Source organism: Callorhinus ursinus, unplaced genomic scaffold (assembly GCF_003265705.2).
Source record: "Callorhinus ursinus isolate GAN/ISIS: 27379988/994484 unplaced genomic scaffold, GSC_fseal_2.0 scaffold25, whole genome shotgun sequence".
NCBI lineage: Eukaryota > Metazoa > Chordata > Mammalia > Carnivora > Otariidae > Callorhinus > Callorhinus ursinus.
Window position 1 is genome coordinate 32,397,426 of NW_027397087.1, and position 20,114 is coordinate 32,417,539.

At 39.0% G+C, this 20,114-nt stretch overlaps 1 protein-coding gene across 9 annotated transcripts in view; it reads left to right on the forward strand.

Annotated features, from left to right (window-relative positions):
* The window catches only part of MAP2K5 (mitogen-activated protein kinase kinase 5), a 247,064-nt gene that overhangs the window by 112,761 nt on the left and 114,189 nt on the right, over positions 1–20,114 (forward strand). For all 9 annotated transcript variants that reach the window (XM_073877255.1, XM_073877256.1, XM_073877257.1 and 6 more), the window contains one exon: positions 19,939–20,012. In XM_073877255.1, the coding sequence (XP_073733356.1) occupies positions 19,939–20,012 (74 nt within the window). The remainder of the gene's footprint in view (positions 1–19,938; positions 20,013–20,114) is intronic.

A 20,114-nucleotide genomic window follows, 5' to 3' on the forward strand; every position in this document is an offset into this window, starting at 1 on the left:
ACTGCTCTAAGTGCTTGGAATACATTAGTATAAGGAAAAAAAAAAAAGATTCCTATACTCATGGAACTCATTCTAGCAGGGGTAGAACAGGGTTGGCAAAGAATCCATAAATAATAAACATAATAAAAAAGTGAATACATTGTGTTAGAAGATGGTTAGTAATATGGAGAAAAGAAAAAGTAGATCAAGCTTGGGGCAGCCAAAGGCTAGGTTGCAGTGTTCTCTGGGTAGACCTCAGAGAGAAGATGAGCTTGGAGCAGAGGCTTGGAGGAGGAGAGGAGCTGGTCAAGTAAGTATATGGGGGAATAGAGCAGAAGACACCAGGTAGGGTATGTCTGGAGTGTTCACAGAACAGCAAGGAGACTAGTTAGGAACTGTTGCAGTAATCCAGGTGAGTTACAGAGGCTCAGCTCAGGGAGGCAGTTGTGAAGATGGGGAGAGGTGGTCAGATTCTGGACATATTTTAAGTGTAGAATCAACAGACTTTCCTAATGGATTACTTGGGGGTATTAAGAGAAAGAAAGGAGGCAAGGTTGCTTGAAGTTTCAGCAGTGAATAGTTCAGTGTGCTAAAAAATGTTTCCTGCTACTTTTTTCTGTTAAAAGGGAAACCTTCACTAAAATTAAAGAAAAAAGAGATAATATAAGTGCCGACAAGAATATGGAGTAACAGAAACTCTCCTGCATTGCTAGCAGGGACATGAAATGGTACAGCTGCTTGGGGAAACAGTTTGACACTTTCCTGCAACATGAGGCAGCAGTCTCACTCCCAGTGGCTTGATTCACAGTCCCCCCAAACTGGAGACAACCCAGATATCTTTTAGACAGTGAATGAATAAACAAGCTATAGGTAATCCATAAAATGGGATACTTCTCAGTAATAATAGGGAACAAACTACTGATACAGCAACATGGACGAATATCAAAGACTTTATGCAAGGTGAAAGCAGTCAGTCTCAAGAGGCTACCTCTTGTGTATTCCACTTGTATGACATTCTGGAAATGGTAAAACTGTATGGATAGAAAATGCGTGGGTGGTTGCCAAAGGGTGGAGGGGAGGTTGACTGTAAAGCTATGAGGGAATTTTGGGGAGTGTTAGAAATGTTCTATATCTTGATTTTGGTGGTGGTTATATAACTGTACACATTTGTTAGAACACACAGATCTGGGGCACCTAGGTGGCTCAGTCAGTTAAGCATCTGCCTTCGGGTCAGGTCATGATCCCGGGGTCCTGAGATCGAGCCCCATGTTGGGCTCCCTGCTCAGTAGGGATTCTTCTTCTCCCTCTCCCTCTGTGATCTCTCTTGCTTTTGCTCTCTCTCAAATAGATAAAATCTTAAAAAAAAAAAAAACACAAACACATAGATCTATACACCTGGAAAGTGTGAATTTTACTGCAGTAAATCAGACAAAAAAAGGAAGAGAAAGAAGGAATTCTCTTCTCATCAGTGTGGTGGAAACAGTACTTTAGAAAGAAGTTTCCCCTGCCAGAAAGGCAAATCATTCTTTCAAAGAGTCTTGGTGATTCTGTCATTATCACCATACTTCATGGTTCCTGAAAAATCCTATCTATGTTTGGTCTAGCAAATCAGTAGGTTGGAAAAAAAATCCCTGATGATTTAAAGGACATTTGCAATGTCAGAAAGAGAAAGAGAGAGAGAGAGAAACTTAAAAGTAGCTGTTGTCATTGACCAGGAATTGGGAGCATCTGGAAATTGGACAAAATTTTCTTTCCTTAGTTAAGTCATTTTTTTCTCTTATAATTAGTAAAGAACTTCAAGTATACAGCACTGACTTGGCCCAATTTGGACAACTTAAAAAGCTTAATTTCCAAGAAGGAATAAAGCTTTGTTTGAATTCCCAGTTCAGTCACACTGATTGACTGCCTCGTTGTGTGACCCTGGAAAGACAGATTTCTCCTGCTCTCTGGGCCTCAGTTTCCTCTTATATACATTGAAGGGATGGCTAGGTGATCACTCAAATTCCTTCAAGCACCAGGATTCCATACTCTGTGATCCGGGATGGACAGAAGTATGACAGGCTAGTGAGGTAAGGGAATAAGGCTAATCAGAGAGGTATATGGGAGAAAAAAAGAAAAGATCGGGAATCCCTGAGAGTAGATTATGCTATGAAAATAATAGTAGGAGTAGTAATAGTAATAATAATGAATATTTATGAAGCATTACTCTGTAGCAGACACTGCCCTAAGTGCTTGATTTGTCTAGACTATTTTGTATCCAAAGTGGGGTATTCCAGGAAGTATGAAATCATTTAGAACTGAAGATGAGATACTGTGAAATGCAAACAAATTGAGAAAGCAGTGTGACTTAGCTAAGAAAATGGGTGCTTTTGGGGCACCTGGATGGCTCAATTGGTTAAGCGTCTGCCTTTGGCTTAGGTCATGATCCCGGGGTCCTGGGATCAAGGCCCATGTCAGTCTTCCTGCTTAGTAGGGAGTCTGCTTATCCCTCTGCACCCCACCCCCACTTATGCTCAAGCTCGTGCCCAAGCTCTGTCTCGCTCTCTCTCTCTGAAGTAAATAAAATCTTAAAACATAAAAAAAGAAAATAGGTGCTTTCTAAACCAGACTGGTATAATAAAATCAAAAGACATCTTTAAAGGGAAAGGGTTTTTCGACTATAAAGTATACTGAAATAAAGTATTTTTGCTAACATGTTGAGACACAACACGGATGGAAAAGAAAATTTTTTTTAAATCTTTTTATTTTGAAATAATTATAGATTCACAGGAAGTTGCCAAAAAAGGTACAAGAAGGTCTCATGCAAGGGTATTCTTTTTAAGGAAGGAATTTGGACGAGAATTGGAGGCTGATAATCCAAAAGAGTATAGGCAGGTGAATGTTATATATATTTGCGAATGCCTTTTACACGAGATCGGTGTAAATTTTAAGATCTAAAAAATGTTAGAAGAATATTTGTATTACATCCCCAAATTATTCTATTTATTAAATGAGAGAAGAGAATGAGATGGTAGAAGTAAAACCTTTGAATTCCTTAGGAAAGAAATGTTGATGTCAAGGTGGCAGTGTTAATACCTTAGTGGTTAGTGAAGTTCGGATTTTTGGCAGAAACGAATTAGGAAATGATCATTTGCTGGATAAAGTGATTCTCGAGGGAAAGGATTATTGGAAAGTACTACTATCAGTTGAAAACTAACCTGGTTAATTTTAAGTAACTTGGGAAAAATGTGCACAAAACTTTCATAGCAGCCTCTTTTGTAGAGATGTACTCAGCGTGTGCTTGCTCATAGGTTACAGTGAGCTTTTGATCTAAGCCATATTTTTGCTATCTGGACGGGCAGACACAGCTGTTTTGTTTTGTTTTGTTTTGTTTTGTTTTGTTTTGTTTTTAAAGAACTGCTTAGTGTTTGAGCAACCCAAGTCATTTAGAAAGGAATCATCCCCAGCTGGGTTTATGTTGAACCTGAGAGGCTGAGAGAGCCACAGTGTGGAGGCTCCTTCCCTGAGCTCTGTGACTGCTTCAGTCACGTGTGTCTGGAGGGGCAGTTGTGTTAAGTGAGTGCTAGTGATGGAAGCACAGTTACCTTGGCTCCTGTCTTTAAGTCCTTTAAATACTGTCCTTTAACTGTAAATATTCATCACATGCCAGTGCTGTAGTAGATCATAACTCACGAACATTTGTGTTTTTGAGGAGAAATGGATTTAGCCCATTAACTGAGGTAAACAAACTAGCTTAATGACTGTGGGTTGTTGGTTTTTCTCCAGCTCTGACAATCCACACAAGTGAACGTCTCTACAAATCAAGCCTCCTTCCCCACGTTGGTCATTCATTTTCTTTGCCTCGGGTAATCACTGGGGATTCTGTATTTGTGGTAATGATCTTCAAAAGACAAGAAACCCCATATGACATTACTTAAAAGTATTCTTTTAAAAGAATATGTGTCTAGAATGTATAAAGAACTCTGAAAACTCAACAGTAGAAAGACACAAAGACACATTGCACTGAAGAAGATATACAAATGGCAAATAAGCACATGAAAGGATGTTCAGCATCGTTAGCCAAATTAAAACCACGATGAAATATCACTACATACCTACTAGAATGGCTAAAATTTAAAAATAGAGATAACACCAAATGCTGACAAGGATGCAGAGAAACTAGATCACTAACACATTGCTGATAGGAATATAAAATGATACAGCCCCAATGGAAAACAGTTTGGCATTTCTTAAAAATTTAAATATGCAACTACCACCCAACCCAGCAGTGGCACTCCTGAGCATTTATCCCAAAGAAAACTTAGGCTTACACAAAAACCTGTACACAAATGTTCATAGCAGCTTTATTCATAATAGCCCAAAACTGGAACCAACCCAGATGTCCATCAGTGAGTGAATAATTAAATGTTGTACATTTATACTGTATAATACTACTCAGCAGTAAAAAGGAATCTCCAGAGAATTATGCTGAGTGAAAAAAAGCCAGGCACAAAAAGTTACATACAGTATGATTCCATTTTTATAATATTTTTCAAATGACAAAATTATAGAAATGGAGAAGAGATTAGTGGTTTCCAGGAGCTAAGGAGAATGTTCGGGGCCAGAGAGAAGTGGGTGTGGCTAGGAAAGAGTATAATGATGGACACGTTCTCTGTCTCGATTGCATCAGTGTCAGTACCCAGTTGGTGATATTGTACTGTAGTTTTACAAGATGTTACCATGGATAGAGGATATACAGGATGTCTCTGTATTGTGTCTTAAACTGCATGTTGATCTACAGTGATCTGAAAATAAAAAGCTTAATTAGAAAAAGTATGTGGTCTTTCTATAGTTGTCTGTGTGGGTGGTCTACTTAATCAAAGAGGGCTGTTCTGGCCTTAGTTTTTCTTTCTCCTATGCATCTGTGATAGGATTTATCATAGCAGAGTCATCCCTGTTAGGACGTCTCTAACAGGAAGAAGAACCCAGGGGAAATACCATGCAGGCCACCTCCCCCTCCCTTTCTGAAATGAGTAGCCTTGGAAGCCTTAGAGGAAAGAGAAGAGATCATGTGCCCATACAGAAAAGGAATACAAGTGGGAGAGGGTTGTTTGTCCCACTGTCACCTCCCCTAAAGTCCTTCTACCTTGCTGGGAGTTGGGATTTAGTGTCAATTATGCAATCCCTATGTATTTTGATTCACAGGTTTTTATAGTACCCTAAAGGGAGCCCCTGGCCTTTATGGTGAGCCCTGTCCAACCACCCAGCAGGATGCACTCTGTCTGAGGCCTGATGCATGTTTGGTTCACTAAGCCCCTCAGACAGCTCTGATCATAGCTTTGTCTCATAGGCAGACCATGAAGTGTAGTAGCTTATCAGAGGAAGATGGAGAACACCTGTGTGACGGTCATTTCTGCTGGTGAGAGGATGGAGGCCACAGTTAATGTGTGGTACTGATTGTATGCCACCACATGTTTATGAAATGAATAAATTGAATCATAGCTTTTTGGGAATAATGTTTTTCTCTGAGAATTTTTTCTGTGAGAAAAAAATTGTACCGTAGTTTTATGTAGCTTCATTGGAAGTTATCCTTTTTGCCCTTTCTAGTGTTAAAAGAGGTTTATCCTCAGATAGAACACTGCCAGAATGTTGAGCAGTTACAAGACCTCTTCACACCCATTCTTTTCTCCAAAGACCTAGTTTGAAGTGATCAGCACCATGGAAATCAAGTCCATTATTTTGCTGTTGGAGTATTAAGTTCCCCCTGGACTGCGTGCAACAATAATTATCATTCACCGAATACCTTCTATATACTACTGTATTAGATCTTTTGTGTATATTATTTCATTCGAGCTTCATGATAGCCTTGCAAGAAAAGTATCATTGTATCCCCATTGTTAGATGAAGAAACTAAGGCTCAGGGCGCCTGGGTGGCTGTCATTGGGTGTCTGCCTTCGACTTGGGTGATGATTCCAGGGTCCTGGGATCGAGCCCCACATCAGGCTCCCTGCTCCGTGGGAAGCCTGCTTCTCCCTCTCCCACCCCCCCGCTTGGATTCTCTCTCTTGCTGTCTCTCTCTCTGTCAAATAAATAAATAAAATCTTAAAAAAAAAAAAACAAACAAACTAAGGCTGAATAAGGCTAAAGAATTTAGTCATAAAAAAGGCAATCAGGTTGGTGGTCTAATGGAAGAGCTCTGGTTTTAGGGTCAGACCCAGGTTTAAGTTCTGCTTCTGCCTCTTAATTCAACTTTGCGATGTGACCTTGGGTCAGTTCCTTAACGTCTTTGAGGTCACAGCACTGTGCCTCATACTTAATAGCTATTGTATAGTTCAAATAACGCTTCACAAGAAAAGCAGCAAGATGTTATGTAGGAGAATAGTTAGAACCTTCCCCAAACTTTCCTCCTTCTCTGCTTTTCTGTGAGAAGTGGAAAAATCTAAAATAAAACATCTGAAGATCAGCCAGCTATTCAATGCCAAAGCGGGGATAATAGTCCAGCCGATAAATTCAGTTGTGGTGTATCTTATAAATATAATATAGTTTGTTAAGGCTTAAGACTTAGGATTGGAGGGGTACCAGGGTGGCTCAGTCAGTTAAGCATCTGACTTTGGCTTGGGTCCTGATCTCAGGTTTTTGGGATCAAGCCCATCAGGCTCCTTGCTCAGAGAGGAGTCTGCTTGTCTCTCTCCCTCTCCCTCTGCCCTTCCCCCCACTTATGATCTCTGTCTCTCTCTCAAATAAATAAATAAAAATCTTTAAAAAAAAAGACTTGGGATTGGAGACTCTAGTTGTGTAGCCCTAGGCAAGTAATTTTATTAGAGTCTCAATTTACACATCTGTAAAATGGAGCTAATATTTATCTCAATGGTTATAATGAGAATTAAATGAGTTAATAATGCATATGATGATAATGCATTTAGCTCTGTGTTTGACATATACAAGTACCACAGAGGTATTAGCTGCTAGAATGTTTCTTTCTTTCTTTCTTTCTTTCTTTCTTTCTTTCTTTCTTTCTTTTTCTTTCTTTCTTTCTTTCTTTAGGGGAGGGAGGGGCAGAGGGAAAGAGAGAGAGAATCTCAAGCAGGCTCCACTCAGTGCAGAGCTCAAATTTAAGAGTTGGTCACTCAACCGACTGAGTTACCCAGGCACCCCTAGAATTTTTAATTTCTTTTAAACAATTTACTAGAGTTGGTCTTGTGGACATGCTGCTTCAAGTGAAGTCTACAATCAAAATGCATCTTACAGTTTATTTATGCATTTAATGTAGTATTCCATTGCTTTCTTTCCTTTTTCACTGAAAAGCTTTTGTAGTCAGTAGGAGTCTTAGAATTCGTGGTGTCTTAGATGTGGGGATGTAGGTTCCTCCAGAGCTGGGGCAGAATATATGTCTCAGGAACTTGTTCTTCCGCACCTGCTCTTTCTCACACACTGACCGGAATATGTACATATTGCTAGGTAGGAATCTAAAATACACTATGCTAGAAGGGAACCTCTTTTACTTACTGTGAAAGGATTGAGGGAAGGCAGCAGCCGTTTTGCCCTTGGTATCAGCCTTGTAAATGCTGCGTGTCTCTTGCCTTTCTCATACATGAAGGGGAAAACCAGGTTTGTTGTCTCCATTCTGAACAGAATCATGACTCTAGATAATAGCTGCCATTTCAGATAGCTAATTTTATTTAAGGCTTTGCAAGAATCTTGGACGACCTACCCTTTATTACGTGATGGAGTGATTAGAATAACCTATATTGCATTGTGGTTTTCTCTTATGTGCGTTCCTGTTGTGCACAGATGAATTTGTAATGCAGAATGTCGGCATAGTCTATATTTAATTGTACCTGCTGCTCTCATTCATTAGAATGCAGTCCCCAAGAAATAACTAGATAGATACATTAGTTGTTGTCTTTTCATAAGACAATTAAACGTAATGACAGTTAATGAAAGGAGGTTCCTGTAGCACCCTTGGAACAGTGCTAGGAGAGGGTACCAGGTGGGGAGACCTGCTAGTGTGTCCTCTGGCTCCTGGCAAACTGAGAGCGGCTTCCTGGCATGCAGGCAAAACCGTGTAATTGCTTTATGGAGGGAAGAAGTTGAAGAGAAGTTTATTTCTGCTTTCACTGTCATCCACAACAGAGCCACATACCATATTTCAAAACTGAGACCGCGTTCCCTTAAGAATTGTAACCATGCCTATTTCTAAAAGTGTCCAGTGAAGCTTACCCATGAAAGCACAAAACAAATTAAATATTTTAAGTATAAAACAAGAACAGATACCAAAAGGGAACAGAAGTAGCAGATACCATCAGCACTTGATATGAATAGATCACAGCAAAAAGGGAATCCTCGATTTGTGTGGTTTTCCTTTTCTGACAGGAGAAAACGTGTGGTAGCTTGTACAAAGTCAACATTTTCTTTGGAGCTAATCTTACCAGAAAATTGACATGTAGATCCCTATACAAAGCACACTGGGGAACTCCACCTATAGTTTAGTGAAAGTGCTTTTATTTATCTGTTTTGAACAGCTCCCTCAGCACCCAGCCATATCGTGACTGAGGGTAGCCTCCCACTCTGACCCCTGATTGTGTTGGGAGCGGGGGCTGGGCTGTGGGCAGCAGGGCCTTTTGTGAAGAGCTGCAGAAAGCACATGCTCTTGTGGGCTCCAGTCTTTATTAGCAAGCTTCAGCTTGATGCTGTTTTTGTGGATTGTTTAATGGCTAATTGATGCAGCATGTGTCAAGATACAGTTTCTTGCATGAGGCGGTTATGGCTGGCAACATGGGTTGTCTCAACATGATACCAATTTCCACAGTCATTTTGGTCAATTCAGTGGGAAAAAAAAAAAAAGAGTCAGTCCAGCCTGAAAATCAGAGCAGTTTCTGAAGGTCTTTGAGGCAACTATGGTTGGTTGACCAAATTTTTCATGTTTGAACCAGTTGTTTTCACATTTTGTATACATAGCCTTAGTCATTTGGGGAAATAGTCTTAAAACACACAGAAGTGACACTTAAAAATTCGTGTCTTTAAATATTTATAATCAGTCAGGCCTTCTAGGATATCAGTTTTGAGGGGGAATAACCATTTTGCCATTGGTGTATAGTATATGATCATTGTAATTAACTGATGTTTCATATTTTGTTATCAGTAGAGTAGGAAAGTGACCACGGTGACCACAAAGCACCTGAGACACTATGGAGAATAAGTCAAATTGTGTTTTGAGGTTGGTTTTTTTAAGCAGTTTTATTGATCTGTAACTTACATATCATAAAACTCACCCATTTTAAGTGTATGATTCAGGGATTTTTAGTAAGTTACAGAATTGTGCAACTATCCCCATGATCCATTTTGGAACATTTCCACCACCCCAGAAAAGTCCTCATGCCCATTTGCAATCAGTCCCTGCTCCCAGCCCCAGGGAACCACTGATCTATTTTCTGACTTTATAGATTTGCCTTTTCTGGACATTTTATAAAAACAGAATCATACAATATAAAATCTTTTTTTTTCCTAAGTAAACTCTGTCCACAACATGGGGCTTGAACTCACAACCCTGAGATCAAGAGTCGCATGCTCTACCAACTGAGCCAGCCAGGCACCTCAGTATACAATCTCTGCTGTCTCACTGCTTTCACTTAGCATAATGTTTTTGAGGTTCATCCATGCGGTATCATATGTCATCCTTTCCTTTTTATTGCTGAACAATAATCTTTATATGGCTAGATCACATTTTATCCATCCATTTGCTAGTAGACATTTGGATTGTATCTAGTTTTGGGCTATTACAATGCTGTTATTCATATACAAGTCTTTATTTGATTCTCTGGTTTCATATCTCTTGAGTAGATATGTGCAGGTGGTTAGTATCTTTCTTTAAATATTTGTGATCAGTGAATCAGGTCATCTGGTACATACCACTTTTGAGAAGGAATAACCATTTTACTATTGATCCATAGTTTATGATCATTGTAGTTAACTGATGTTTCTTATTTTGTTAAAGATAGAATAGGAAAGAGGGGCGCCTTGGTGGCTCAGTCAGCTAAATATCCAACTCTTGATTTTGGCTCAGATTGTGCTCTCAGGGTCGTGGGATTTAGCCCCACATCAAGCTCCATGCTCAGCATGGAGTCTGCTTGTCTCTCTCCCTCTGCTCCTCCCCTGCTCATGCTCTCTCTCTGTCTTTCAGATAAATAAAATATGGAGCGCCTGGGTGGCTCAGTCGGTTAAGCACCTGCCTTCAGCTCAGGTCATGATCTCAGGGTCTGGGACTGAGCCCTGCATCGGGCTCCTGGCTCAGCAGGGAGTCTGCTTCTCCCTCTCCTGCCCCTCCCTCCCCGCTTGTGTTCTCTCTCTCTCTCTCTCTCTCTCCCTCTCTCAAATAAATAAATCAAAATGATAATAAATTAAATTAAAATTAAAATCTCTTAAAAAAAGAGTAGGGAAGTGACCACGAAGATTATGTGGTAAGTTTATGCTTCATTTTTTTTTTAAGATTTTATTTATTTATTTGACAGAGACACAGCGAGAGAGGGACCACAAGCAGAGGGAGTGGGAGAGGGAGAAGCAGGCTCCCCGTGGAGCAGGGAGCCTGATGCGAGCTTGATCCCAGGACACTGGGATCATGACCTGAGCCAAAGGCAGACGCTCAACGACTGAGCCACCCAGGCGCCCCTCCTTAATTTTTAAAGACACTTTCAGGCTGACTTTTATTCAGTTAGAGCCTCCTGTAGAAAACTCTCTACTATTATCTTATATGTTGAGGTCCAGCTCTGTTACAGGCACTGCTAAGCACACAGTCCCACTCAGTTTTCCTAACAACCTGTCAGTGCAGGAAGATCAGATATCACCCATAATCTTATATATCATATGCACCTGAGCACATGCACACATGTACAGTTGCACACTTTCTGTGTCATCTCTGTTTCCTCTGACAGGATCTGACCAACAGAAATCCATTCCGATTTTCATAAAAATCTATCTGCATAAAATGACTAAATTTTTTTCTAAAATGAAAAAAGATAAGAAATACCTGATTTAAAAATGGGTCACTTTGCATTGTACCTTTATCTTAGTTTCTCCAACATGATATTGACCTCTTGGCCGAGATAGATTAAAATCGGACTGCTGCGAGTTAGGGAACTCCAAAACATATTTTATATATAATGTGAACAACGTTAGAGTTAATTTGGTTTTTCATGAAAGCCTTATGTTTTACATTAGATGAAGCTTATTTCTTTTTAGTGGTATGAAGAGGACTTATAATTTTGCACACTTCATTTGTATTTTCTTTGAGAAAGTGTCTCGGTTAAAATCAATGCCCTACTATTCATTTAAGCTCCCTTGCCTTCAATAAAACTAATTGATAAACCCTAATAATTAATGGCCTGATTAAACTAAAATGACTTACATCTGTCCTGATGATTGCCATTTATAATCAGTCACTTTAATGACTCATCTTTTTTACTCTTTGCTTATAGAAGAAGGGCTATGGTGTTTTTAAGTAAGCTGAATAAAAAACTATATGCTTTCAATTGCTGTTTGTTTTCCATAACTTGAGACTGCATTAAAATAAGCATAAATACTCCTTAAAAGAAACTTTGTGCCTAATCTGTCATGTTTATGGCTTGGAGTGAAGTTGAAAACAAACCAGAAAAAAACACTTCAGTATTCCTGGAGTGGGTCTCAAGAGTTGTAGAATTTGCATGTTTTAAATGAAAACTTGGAAGTAATAAGTTCGGTGGCTATATACTAGGAATATATATATTGGAATATTTTATTTAGATGAAGTAAAACTTAAATTGGAGGAGCCATACTCATTCCAACATTTAAAAGAGATCCCATTTGTGTATGTGTTGTGGTGAGTGCTGTGTATTGTGTAAGACTGATGAATCACAGACCTATACCCCTGAAACAAATAATACATTATATGTTAGTAAAAAAATTTATATCAGTAACAAAAAAAAGTAAATAAATCCTAAAATCACAAAATAAAGTTTTATGATTAAAAAAATAAAAGAAATCCCATTTGCTTCAAATTCTGCCAAATGAATTAAGATTTAGCTTAACTAAATAGAGCCTTAATATTATACCCTATCTATTTCAAAAAAGGATTTGAGGGGCACTTGCCTGGCTCAGTCAGAAGAGCATGTGATTCTTGATCTTGGGGTTGTGAGTTGGAGCCCCACACTGGGTGTAGAGATTACTAAAAAAATAAATAAATAAATAGTAAACTTAAAAGATTTTAGGCAGCTTATGGTATCAGGTCAAAACAATGAACAAAAGATAAATGACAAGAATTTTTAAATAAAGAGATATTCCCACCTTTGCCCAGGAAGCAATCACTGGCATGGGATTTGTCCTCCACCAAAAACAACTAAGAAACTGGACAAAATTTATGAAACATCTGTTCATAACAAACATTTCAGGACTATGATCCCTGAGAAAAGGTAACAGATGAAGTGAACTCTATAATCACCCAAGCCTTCTGCCTTGACACAGTTTTTGGACTGCAGCATAGGGAGAGGGGACCCAGAGAGAGCCCAGAGGCCTTACTGAGCTGAAGAGACAGAGTTTGGAGATCAAGAAAGCCAAAATGGCTAGAATTTACAGGGCAGAGCCCTAAAGAGGCAGGAATTATGCAGAAAAAGAACTTGAGAAACTGTATTAGAGTCTCCTTAAGTCTTTAGCCAAATATCAACCTCTGCATTTGCAGGTGAAGTCTTTCAAAGCTAGACAAAGAACTACTGTCTGGGAAAAAATATTTCTGGGGAACTATAAGCTTAACAATTCCCAAAGCTTGTATGGGATTGGGAATTTTTTAAATTCCAGTCAGCCAGAGTGGAGAGACCTTGTTGAATACATTGGAGCATTCAAAAGAGACTTTTTAGAAGGGTCATGCTTTAATAGTGGGACTAAACTAGCCCTACAGTAGGGGTTACTCTAGGCTCTCCATGAATAAAGACTCAAAAATAAGCTTCAAAATGATCTGGCTATCTGCATATAAGTTAACTACCTGCCAGTATCAAGTTTTGACACTCTTTTAAAGGATTACAATAAATTCAAAATTTAACAACATAAGATTCACAATATCTGGCATCCAAATAAGAATTAGTAGGTGAACAAAGAATTTTTCTGATAATGGATGAAAGATCATAACCAAGAGAGGAAAAAAAATCGATATGAACAGGACCCCTCACCCCCCCCACACCATGAGATAATGGACTTAGCAGATAAGGACTTTAGAACAGTTGTTATAAACATTACAAGTATATTCAAGGATCTCAAGGGAAACATGAGCACTATAAGGAGAGAAATGGAAGTTCATAAAGAATCATGTGGAACATCTAGAGATAAAAAATAAAATGTCTGAAATAAAAATTTCACATGGTGTAATTAACAGTGGAGTAGACACTACAGGAAAAAACAATCAGTGATATTGATGTTAGAAATACAGACAATATCCAAAAATACTAGAAAGAAAAAAGAGACCAAAAAAAAAAAAATTCGCACAGGCTCAGTGACCTTTGAGACAGTATCAGGAAGCCTAGGATGTATGTGTAACTGGAGTCTCAGAAGGAAAAGAGAGAGAAAAAAGAACAACAAATAATTTGAAGAAATAAAGACTCCAGACTTTCCTAATTTGATGAAACCCATAAGCCTGTGGATCTAAGAAGTTCAACAAACCCTAACCAGGATAAACACAAAACCATACCAAAGTGCAACAGAATAAAAAATTTAAAAACCAGTGATTTAAAAAATCTTTAAAATATTCAGAGAAAACAAAATAAGTAGAACAAAGAAGAGGAAGGAAAAAGAAGAATGACGGCAGACTTGTTGTCTGAAGCTATGCAAACTACAAGATAATGGAAAGACATCCTTAAAATGTTGTGTGTTGGGGGGGGACCCTATCAATCCAAAATCCTATGTTTAGTAAATATACTTTTCAAAAATAACAGCAAAATAAGACTTCCTCAGGCAAACAAAGCAGAGAAAATTTTACTTATTGCCAGTAGACCAACATTATGAAAAAAATGTTGAAGTTATTGAGGCAGAAGGAAAATGATACCAAATGGATGATTAGGCCTACACAAAGGGAAAAATAGCGCTAGAAATGGTAAACATGTAGACATATATAAATTTTTCTCACTTTTAAATTTAAAAGATTAAAGCAAAAATAAAGACAGTGTAGTGTGGAGCTTATAACATATATAGAGAAAAGATATGTAATAGTAACACAAAGGATGGGAGGAAGAAAATGGAAGTGTATTGTTGTAAGTTCTTACATTATAAATGAAATACCAAATATTACTTGAAAGTAAACTGAGAAGTTAAACATACTGTAAATCCTAAAACAACCATTTAAAAAAAAAAAAAGCTTCAAACAGGGGCTGGCAAACCTTAGTCCACAGGCTATTTGGCTCACTGCCTATTTTTATAAACAAAATTTTATTGGAACCCAGCCATACCCATTAATTTATGTATAGCCTATGATTGCTTTTGCACTACAGCAGTAAAATTGAGTAGTTCTAACAAAAACCATATGGCCCTCAAAGCCTGAAATATGTTTTTTTACAGAAAAGGTTTGTCAACCTCTGGCTTAGAAGTCCATAGTAGAGATCAGTGGAATGATAAAAAGAGCCCAACTAATCCAAAAGAAAGCAAGGAGAGAAGAAAAAGAAACAAAGAACAGATGGGACAAATAATGAGATGGTAAGGTTGAACTCAGCCATATCAATAATTACGTTAAATGTAAATGGTCTAAATACTCCAATTAAAAGCACAAATTGTCAGACTAGTTAAAAAAAAACAAGACCCAACTGCATACTGTCTTCAGCATATCAACTTTGAATATTAATGGTAGATATACCATCTAAACACTAACCAATTATTAGAGGATTCATAATGTATGTAGAAAAGGCAAAAACAGAAACTTGTCAGTGGTTGCCAGAGGTCAGGGAGGAGTTGACTATAAAAGGGCACAGAGAACTTTCTGGGGTCCCACACATGTTTCATATCTTGATTGTGGTGTGGATACATGGATGTATACATTTGTCAGACTCATCAAACTGTACATTCAAAATGATTGCAATAAAATTGGTGTTTTAAATGAATAAAATTGATTTTAAAAAGTAAAATAAGAGAAGAAATTTCTCTTCAGATACCTTTAACTGGACAGTAGTTAAATCAGAAGCAATACAGGAGGTTGTGTTAGTCTTTTCTAAATGCTGGTCTGAAGACCAGCCTTTGTTAGTTTGGCTTCTAATTCAGTAGATCTGAGGTGGAACTCGAAAGTTGGCTTTTGGTTTTGGTTTTGGTTTGGTTTTTGTTGTTTTTAAATGCACAGCCAAGTTTGGGAAGCTCTTTAGTTGCATAATTCTCATTGTTTTTATTATAGGAAGCATGCCATTTGTTCAGGAAGAGAATTCCATTTCAATTATACATAACCAGGGTTGTTATCCTGAAATCTCATGTACTATATTTTGTTTAAAAAATATATATATGCCAGCAGGTCCCTGGCCTGCATTTGCCTGAAGGGCACTGACAGGGTCTTACTCATGTTTCTCTCCACATCACCCACCATTATATCTGGCACATGCTAAGGTGTCAGTAAATACTTGTTGAATACATGTTTTTGAATGACTGTGGATTCTTTCCAGAATGAAAAATGTCATTTAAAAGTGTGTTCATTAATAGTGAACTGTATTCATTCTGAAGTATATGCCATTAAGTGGGGAAAGATTCAGCTCCTTCTCGGGTCAAATTCTCTGGCTGAGCACATTTCCCCATCTGTTTAGAAGAGATACCATTCATTAACCATTTGTTCAACAAATAGGGTTTCTTGTCACTACCACACACCATTCTAGATATAGTAGTGAACAAAACAGATAAGTCCCTGCATTTGTGGAGGTTCCCTTCACGAGTGGGCAACTAAGACAACAGATTTATATAGACATCTGTGGTGGGAAGGTATTGCTGTTCCTACTGGGTGACTGGGGAAGGCTTCTCTTATCAAGATTACATTTCAGTAGAAACCTAAAAGAAATGAAGGAGCAAGCTCTGCATATATATGGGAGCAGAGGATTCCAGGGATATGGAACCCCAAAGCAGGAGCATGTCTAGCAAGGAGGCCAGTGAATTGAAGCTGACTGGGCAGAGAAAGGAATAGGAAGGGTGGGAGCACAGGGCTAGTGGGGACCAGCTCAGAGATGGCCTCACAGACTATTGTGAGGTCTGCGTTTTGTGTTGAGCTGGGAAGCCCTTGGAGGTTTTAGGCAGAAAAATGACATGGTCTGATTTAGCTTTACAAGGATCACTTAAAATTTTTTTTTTTAAATAAATAAATGATCACTTTAGCTGCTGTGTTCAACACAGACTGTGGTAGAGGAAGCATAAATACAGGGAGACCAGTAGCCTTGTTGAGGAATATGTGCACATGGTCTGACAAAAATGCCTCCTCAGGAACATTAAATTGTTTTCATAGTTCTACTTACTGCACTTTGGGAATTACCTTATTTTAGCTAGTATTTTACTGAACTACAGCTGAAGTTTGCCGCAACAACTAATTACTTCCTAAATATCCCAAAATATATCATTTTTTGTTGTATAACAGTTTCACTGATTACCAGTAGATAATAATACCTTATAGTTATGGAGTGTTTGGCAGTTTAAAAGCAGTTTTACATTCATTATCTCATCTAATCCTCACAGTTCTTGAAAATTGACACAGTGGCCATTACTGTCTCCCTGCAGTGGTGGAAACTAAAACGTCACCCGCCTTGTGAAATTCACATGCCAAGTTTGTGGCTGGGCCAAAAAGACCAAAATGCAGGTCCTCTGTCTCCTAGCCTGAATCCATTGTTTTTGTTTAAAGGGGTCTCTTGTATTCAAATGATGTCTTAAGATACTACTGGGAAGGGGCGGGAGGTACTTCTATTAGCAAATTTAGCATATTGTTTAAAAAAAGCCATTAACCAGGGCGCCTGGGTGGCTCAGTCGTTAAGCGTCTGCCTTCGGCTCAGGTCATGATCCCAGGGTCCTGGGATCGAGTCCCACATCGGGCTCCCTGCTCAGCGGGAAGCCTGCTTCTCCCTCTCCCACTCCCCCTGCTTGTGTTCCTGCTCTCGCTGTCTCTCTCTGTCAAATAAATAAATAAAATCTTTTAAAAAAAATAATTAAAAAAAAAAAAGCCATTAACCAGTGAACAAGGTACAGTTGTCAGAATACACACAACGATGTGTGAAGCATATTCCTACCCTGTGACCTTACTACTTGGGGTGGTAATACCTACACCAGTAAATATGGTAAATAACTGCTCATCAAACCGTGCACCATACTTAGTTCCAAACAAATGGCACAGACAGTGAAGGTCAAAGGAAGCCGAGACCTTGTTGGCCTGAGTAGTTAAGGCAACAGGGAGGCGGGGTATTTGAGTTGAGGTATAGGCAGGATTCATTCAGGAAATGTTGAGGAAGGGTTTCTCAACGTAGGGACGGGCAGGAGGGAGAGAGGAACACGCAGCATGAGCAAAGGCTTGGTGATGGGATGTTGTCTTTCTTCTGAGACAATGTTGAGAACAGCCCAGGAATACAAAGGATGTGAGGATGAGTGGATGTTGACTACTTTCAGAGATGAAGCTTTCCCTGAGAAGAACTGGGCTGGGAGGTGAAGGTGCAAAAGTCCCGGAGCAGGCTTGCGTGTAAATTAAAAAAGATGTTGGAGAGCTGAAAAATGCAGTGAAGTTCTTATTTACACCTTGCCTTTTAGAGTATAATCTAGCAGTTCTGTTGTTTTATTGCTCCTCTCTCTATTGATCTACCTACGTCAAAAGTGTATCTGATTAAAGATAAAGATTTGTTAATTTTGGTATACCTCGTGATTTCCAGGCAGCTCCTTCTTCCGGGAGCTCAAAATGTTTGCTTATGAACTGTCTCCACCTGATGTGGTAGCCTAAGAGTGGTTTAAAGCTGTCAACATATAAAAGAGCAGGTTGTCCGAAAGAAAAATAGTCAAAGTTGAGGGCCTATAATGAGAATTGGGTTTGGAAAATAAGACCAGCCTGTGTGGAGTCTAACATTTCTTTCAGTTCACCAAACATTTATTGAGTATCTACTGTGGCTATCTATGATACGTATGTATTGAGCTAACTCGGAGTTCACGTTTAGGTTAGCAGAGGTCAGGGACTATTTTTACTTCCTCATCCAGAAGAGAAATGACATAGTAAACATGGTAATTTTAATATGATGGTGGTGTAAGATTTATAATTCAAATTGAGGAAAGTTGGAGACAGAGAGACTAGCTGTCTATAAAAGAACGTATAGCAGCCTAGGCATCCTAACCTGTATTCAGAGAGTGCCCCTAAAGGAAGTATATAGTATAGTATGTCTTTTTTTTTTTTTTTTAAAGATTTTATTTATTTATTTGAGAGAGAGAGAGAATGAGAGAGAGCACGAGAGGGAAGAGGGTCAGAGGGAGAAGCAGACTCCCTGCCGAGCAGGGAGCCCGATGCGGGACTCGATCCCGGGACCCCAGGATCATGACCTGAGCCGAAGGCAGTCGCTCAACCAACTGAGCCACCCAGGCGCCCAGTATAGTATGTCTTGTGTGAAGGGCATGCTGCTGCTGAGACCTGTTCTATAGCCTACCCCTGATCACTGAAACAATGATCAACATCAAATCATACTTTGTGTGTATGGTTTCCATTCATTTATTCTCTCATCTGTTCAACAAATATTTATTAAGCACTTACTATAGCCCTGAAACTCTTCTAGGGGCTGGGAATATAGTAGTCAGTAAAAGAAACAAAGTCCCTGCCTTCTTGGCATTTACATTCTCGTGTCACTCAGGCAACGTGAAATGAGCACATGTATGAGAAAGTGCCTGGCATGTCGCCTATCACCTAGAAGTAGGCTTCAATAGTTGTTGGTTACTGAGTTTGAACTTGAAGTTTAAATTAAGTACCTGCTATTGGCAAGATACTTTGTTGGCGTACCCTTTTGTGAAATGGAAGGTCAGGGTGGATTGACTCACATATTTTTTAATGTCACATAAAAAATTGAGTCTCTTGTTCAGTTTGGGGTTAATTCAGGTTATGTGCTATATTAAATATAACAAGTTGTTCCAGACCACTTTTGCCATTGAAGATGAGACATTGAAGCAGGTGCTATTCTGTACCATCAACAGTGGTGTGCTCTTGTCCTGCTCTGATGGTTTTTGTGGGCTCCCTGAATTCCTGAAAGGGCTCATTGTTGTCACTGACAATGCTTCACAGAAACCCTTTGTGTCATTATTTAGCAACCGACTGCCTTGGCAAAAGCTATGTCACTTCTTTTGTTAACTATAACAGCAGTCAAAGTGATGTAAGAGAAGAGAAGGAGAAATGAAACAAAGATCGATATGTGCATATATGCACACGCATCCACATGCCTTTTAGACCAGTTTCTGAGGATTATCTGAAATAGGGTTTGTCACGTAAAACCAGAAGACAACAAGACTGCATTCTTTTTGTCCTTTTTCATTCAGATATGACCTGTTAACAGCAGCATAGGAATGATTTTTTTTCTTGTTGGCTTCCTTTTGGCCTTACTGCTTCTTAAATGGGAGGAATAGTTTCACATCGACAGCAAAGTTAAACCTTTTTGTGCAAATTCTTTGCAAGAAGATTACATTTTCTTATCCACCTCTTTTCCTGAAAGCCTGGGGATAGGATGATGGATGTATTTACTGTTGTGGGAAGCCAAGATTTTATTTGACTTTCACTTGAAATAAACCCTTGCTTCCATAGAAACCAGAAATGGTTGGAAGTGAAGGAGTTAGGACCTTGCATTTTGCCTCCAGATAAAATGCTTTGCATTAAATTTGTGATTAGAATTCCGGGTTGAACAGATGATGTCATTTCTGCAATATGGTATGGTGTACATGTGTGCTTTTTTAAAACATGGCGCTATAGATCCGGAATTAGTTACGTGGACTTTTCTGGTCCCTTTTTAGATGTGAAGCCCTCCAATATGCTAGTAAACACAAGAGGACAGGTCAAGCTGTGCGATTTTGGAGTTAGCACTCAGGTAGGTCTCTTCTCCCCCCCCCCCCCCCCCCCCCCCCCCCCTCCTTCTTTTCCCCATTCTCCTTTTTCTTTTTTTCTTTTTCTTCTTTTGTCTTTCTCTTAC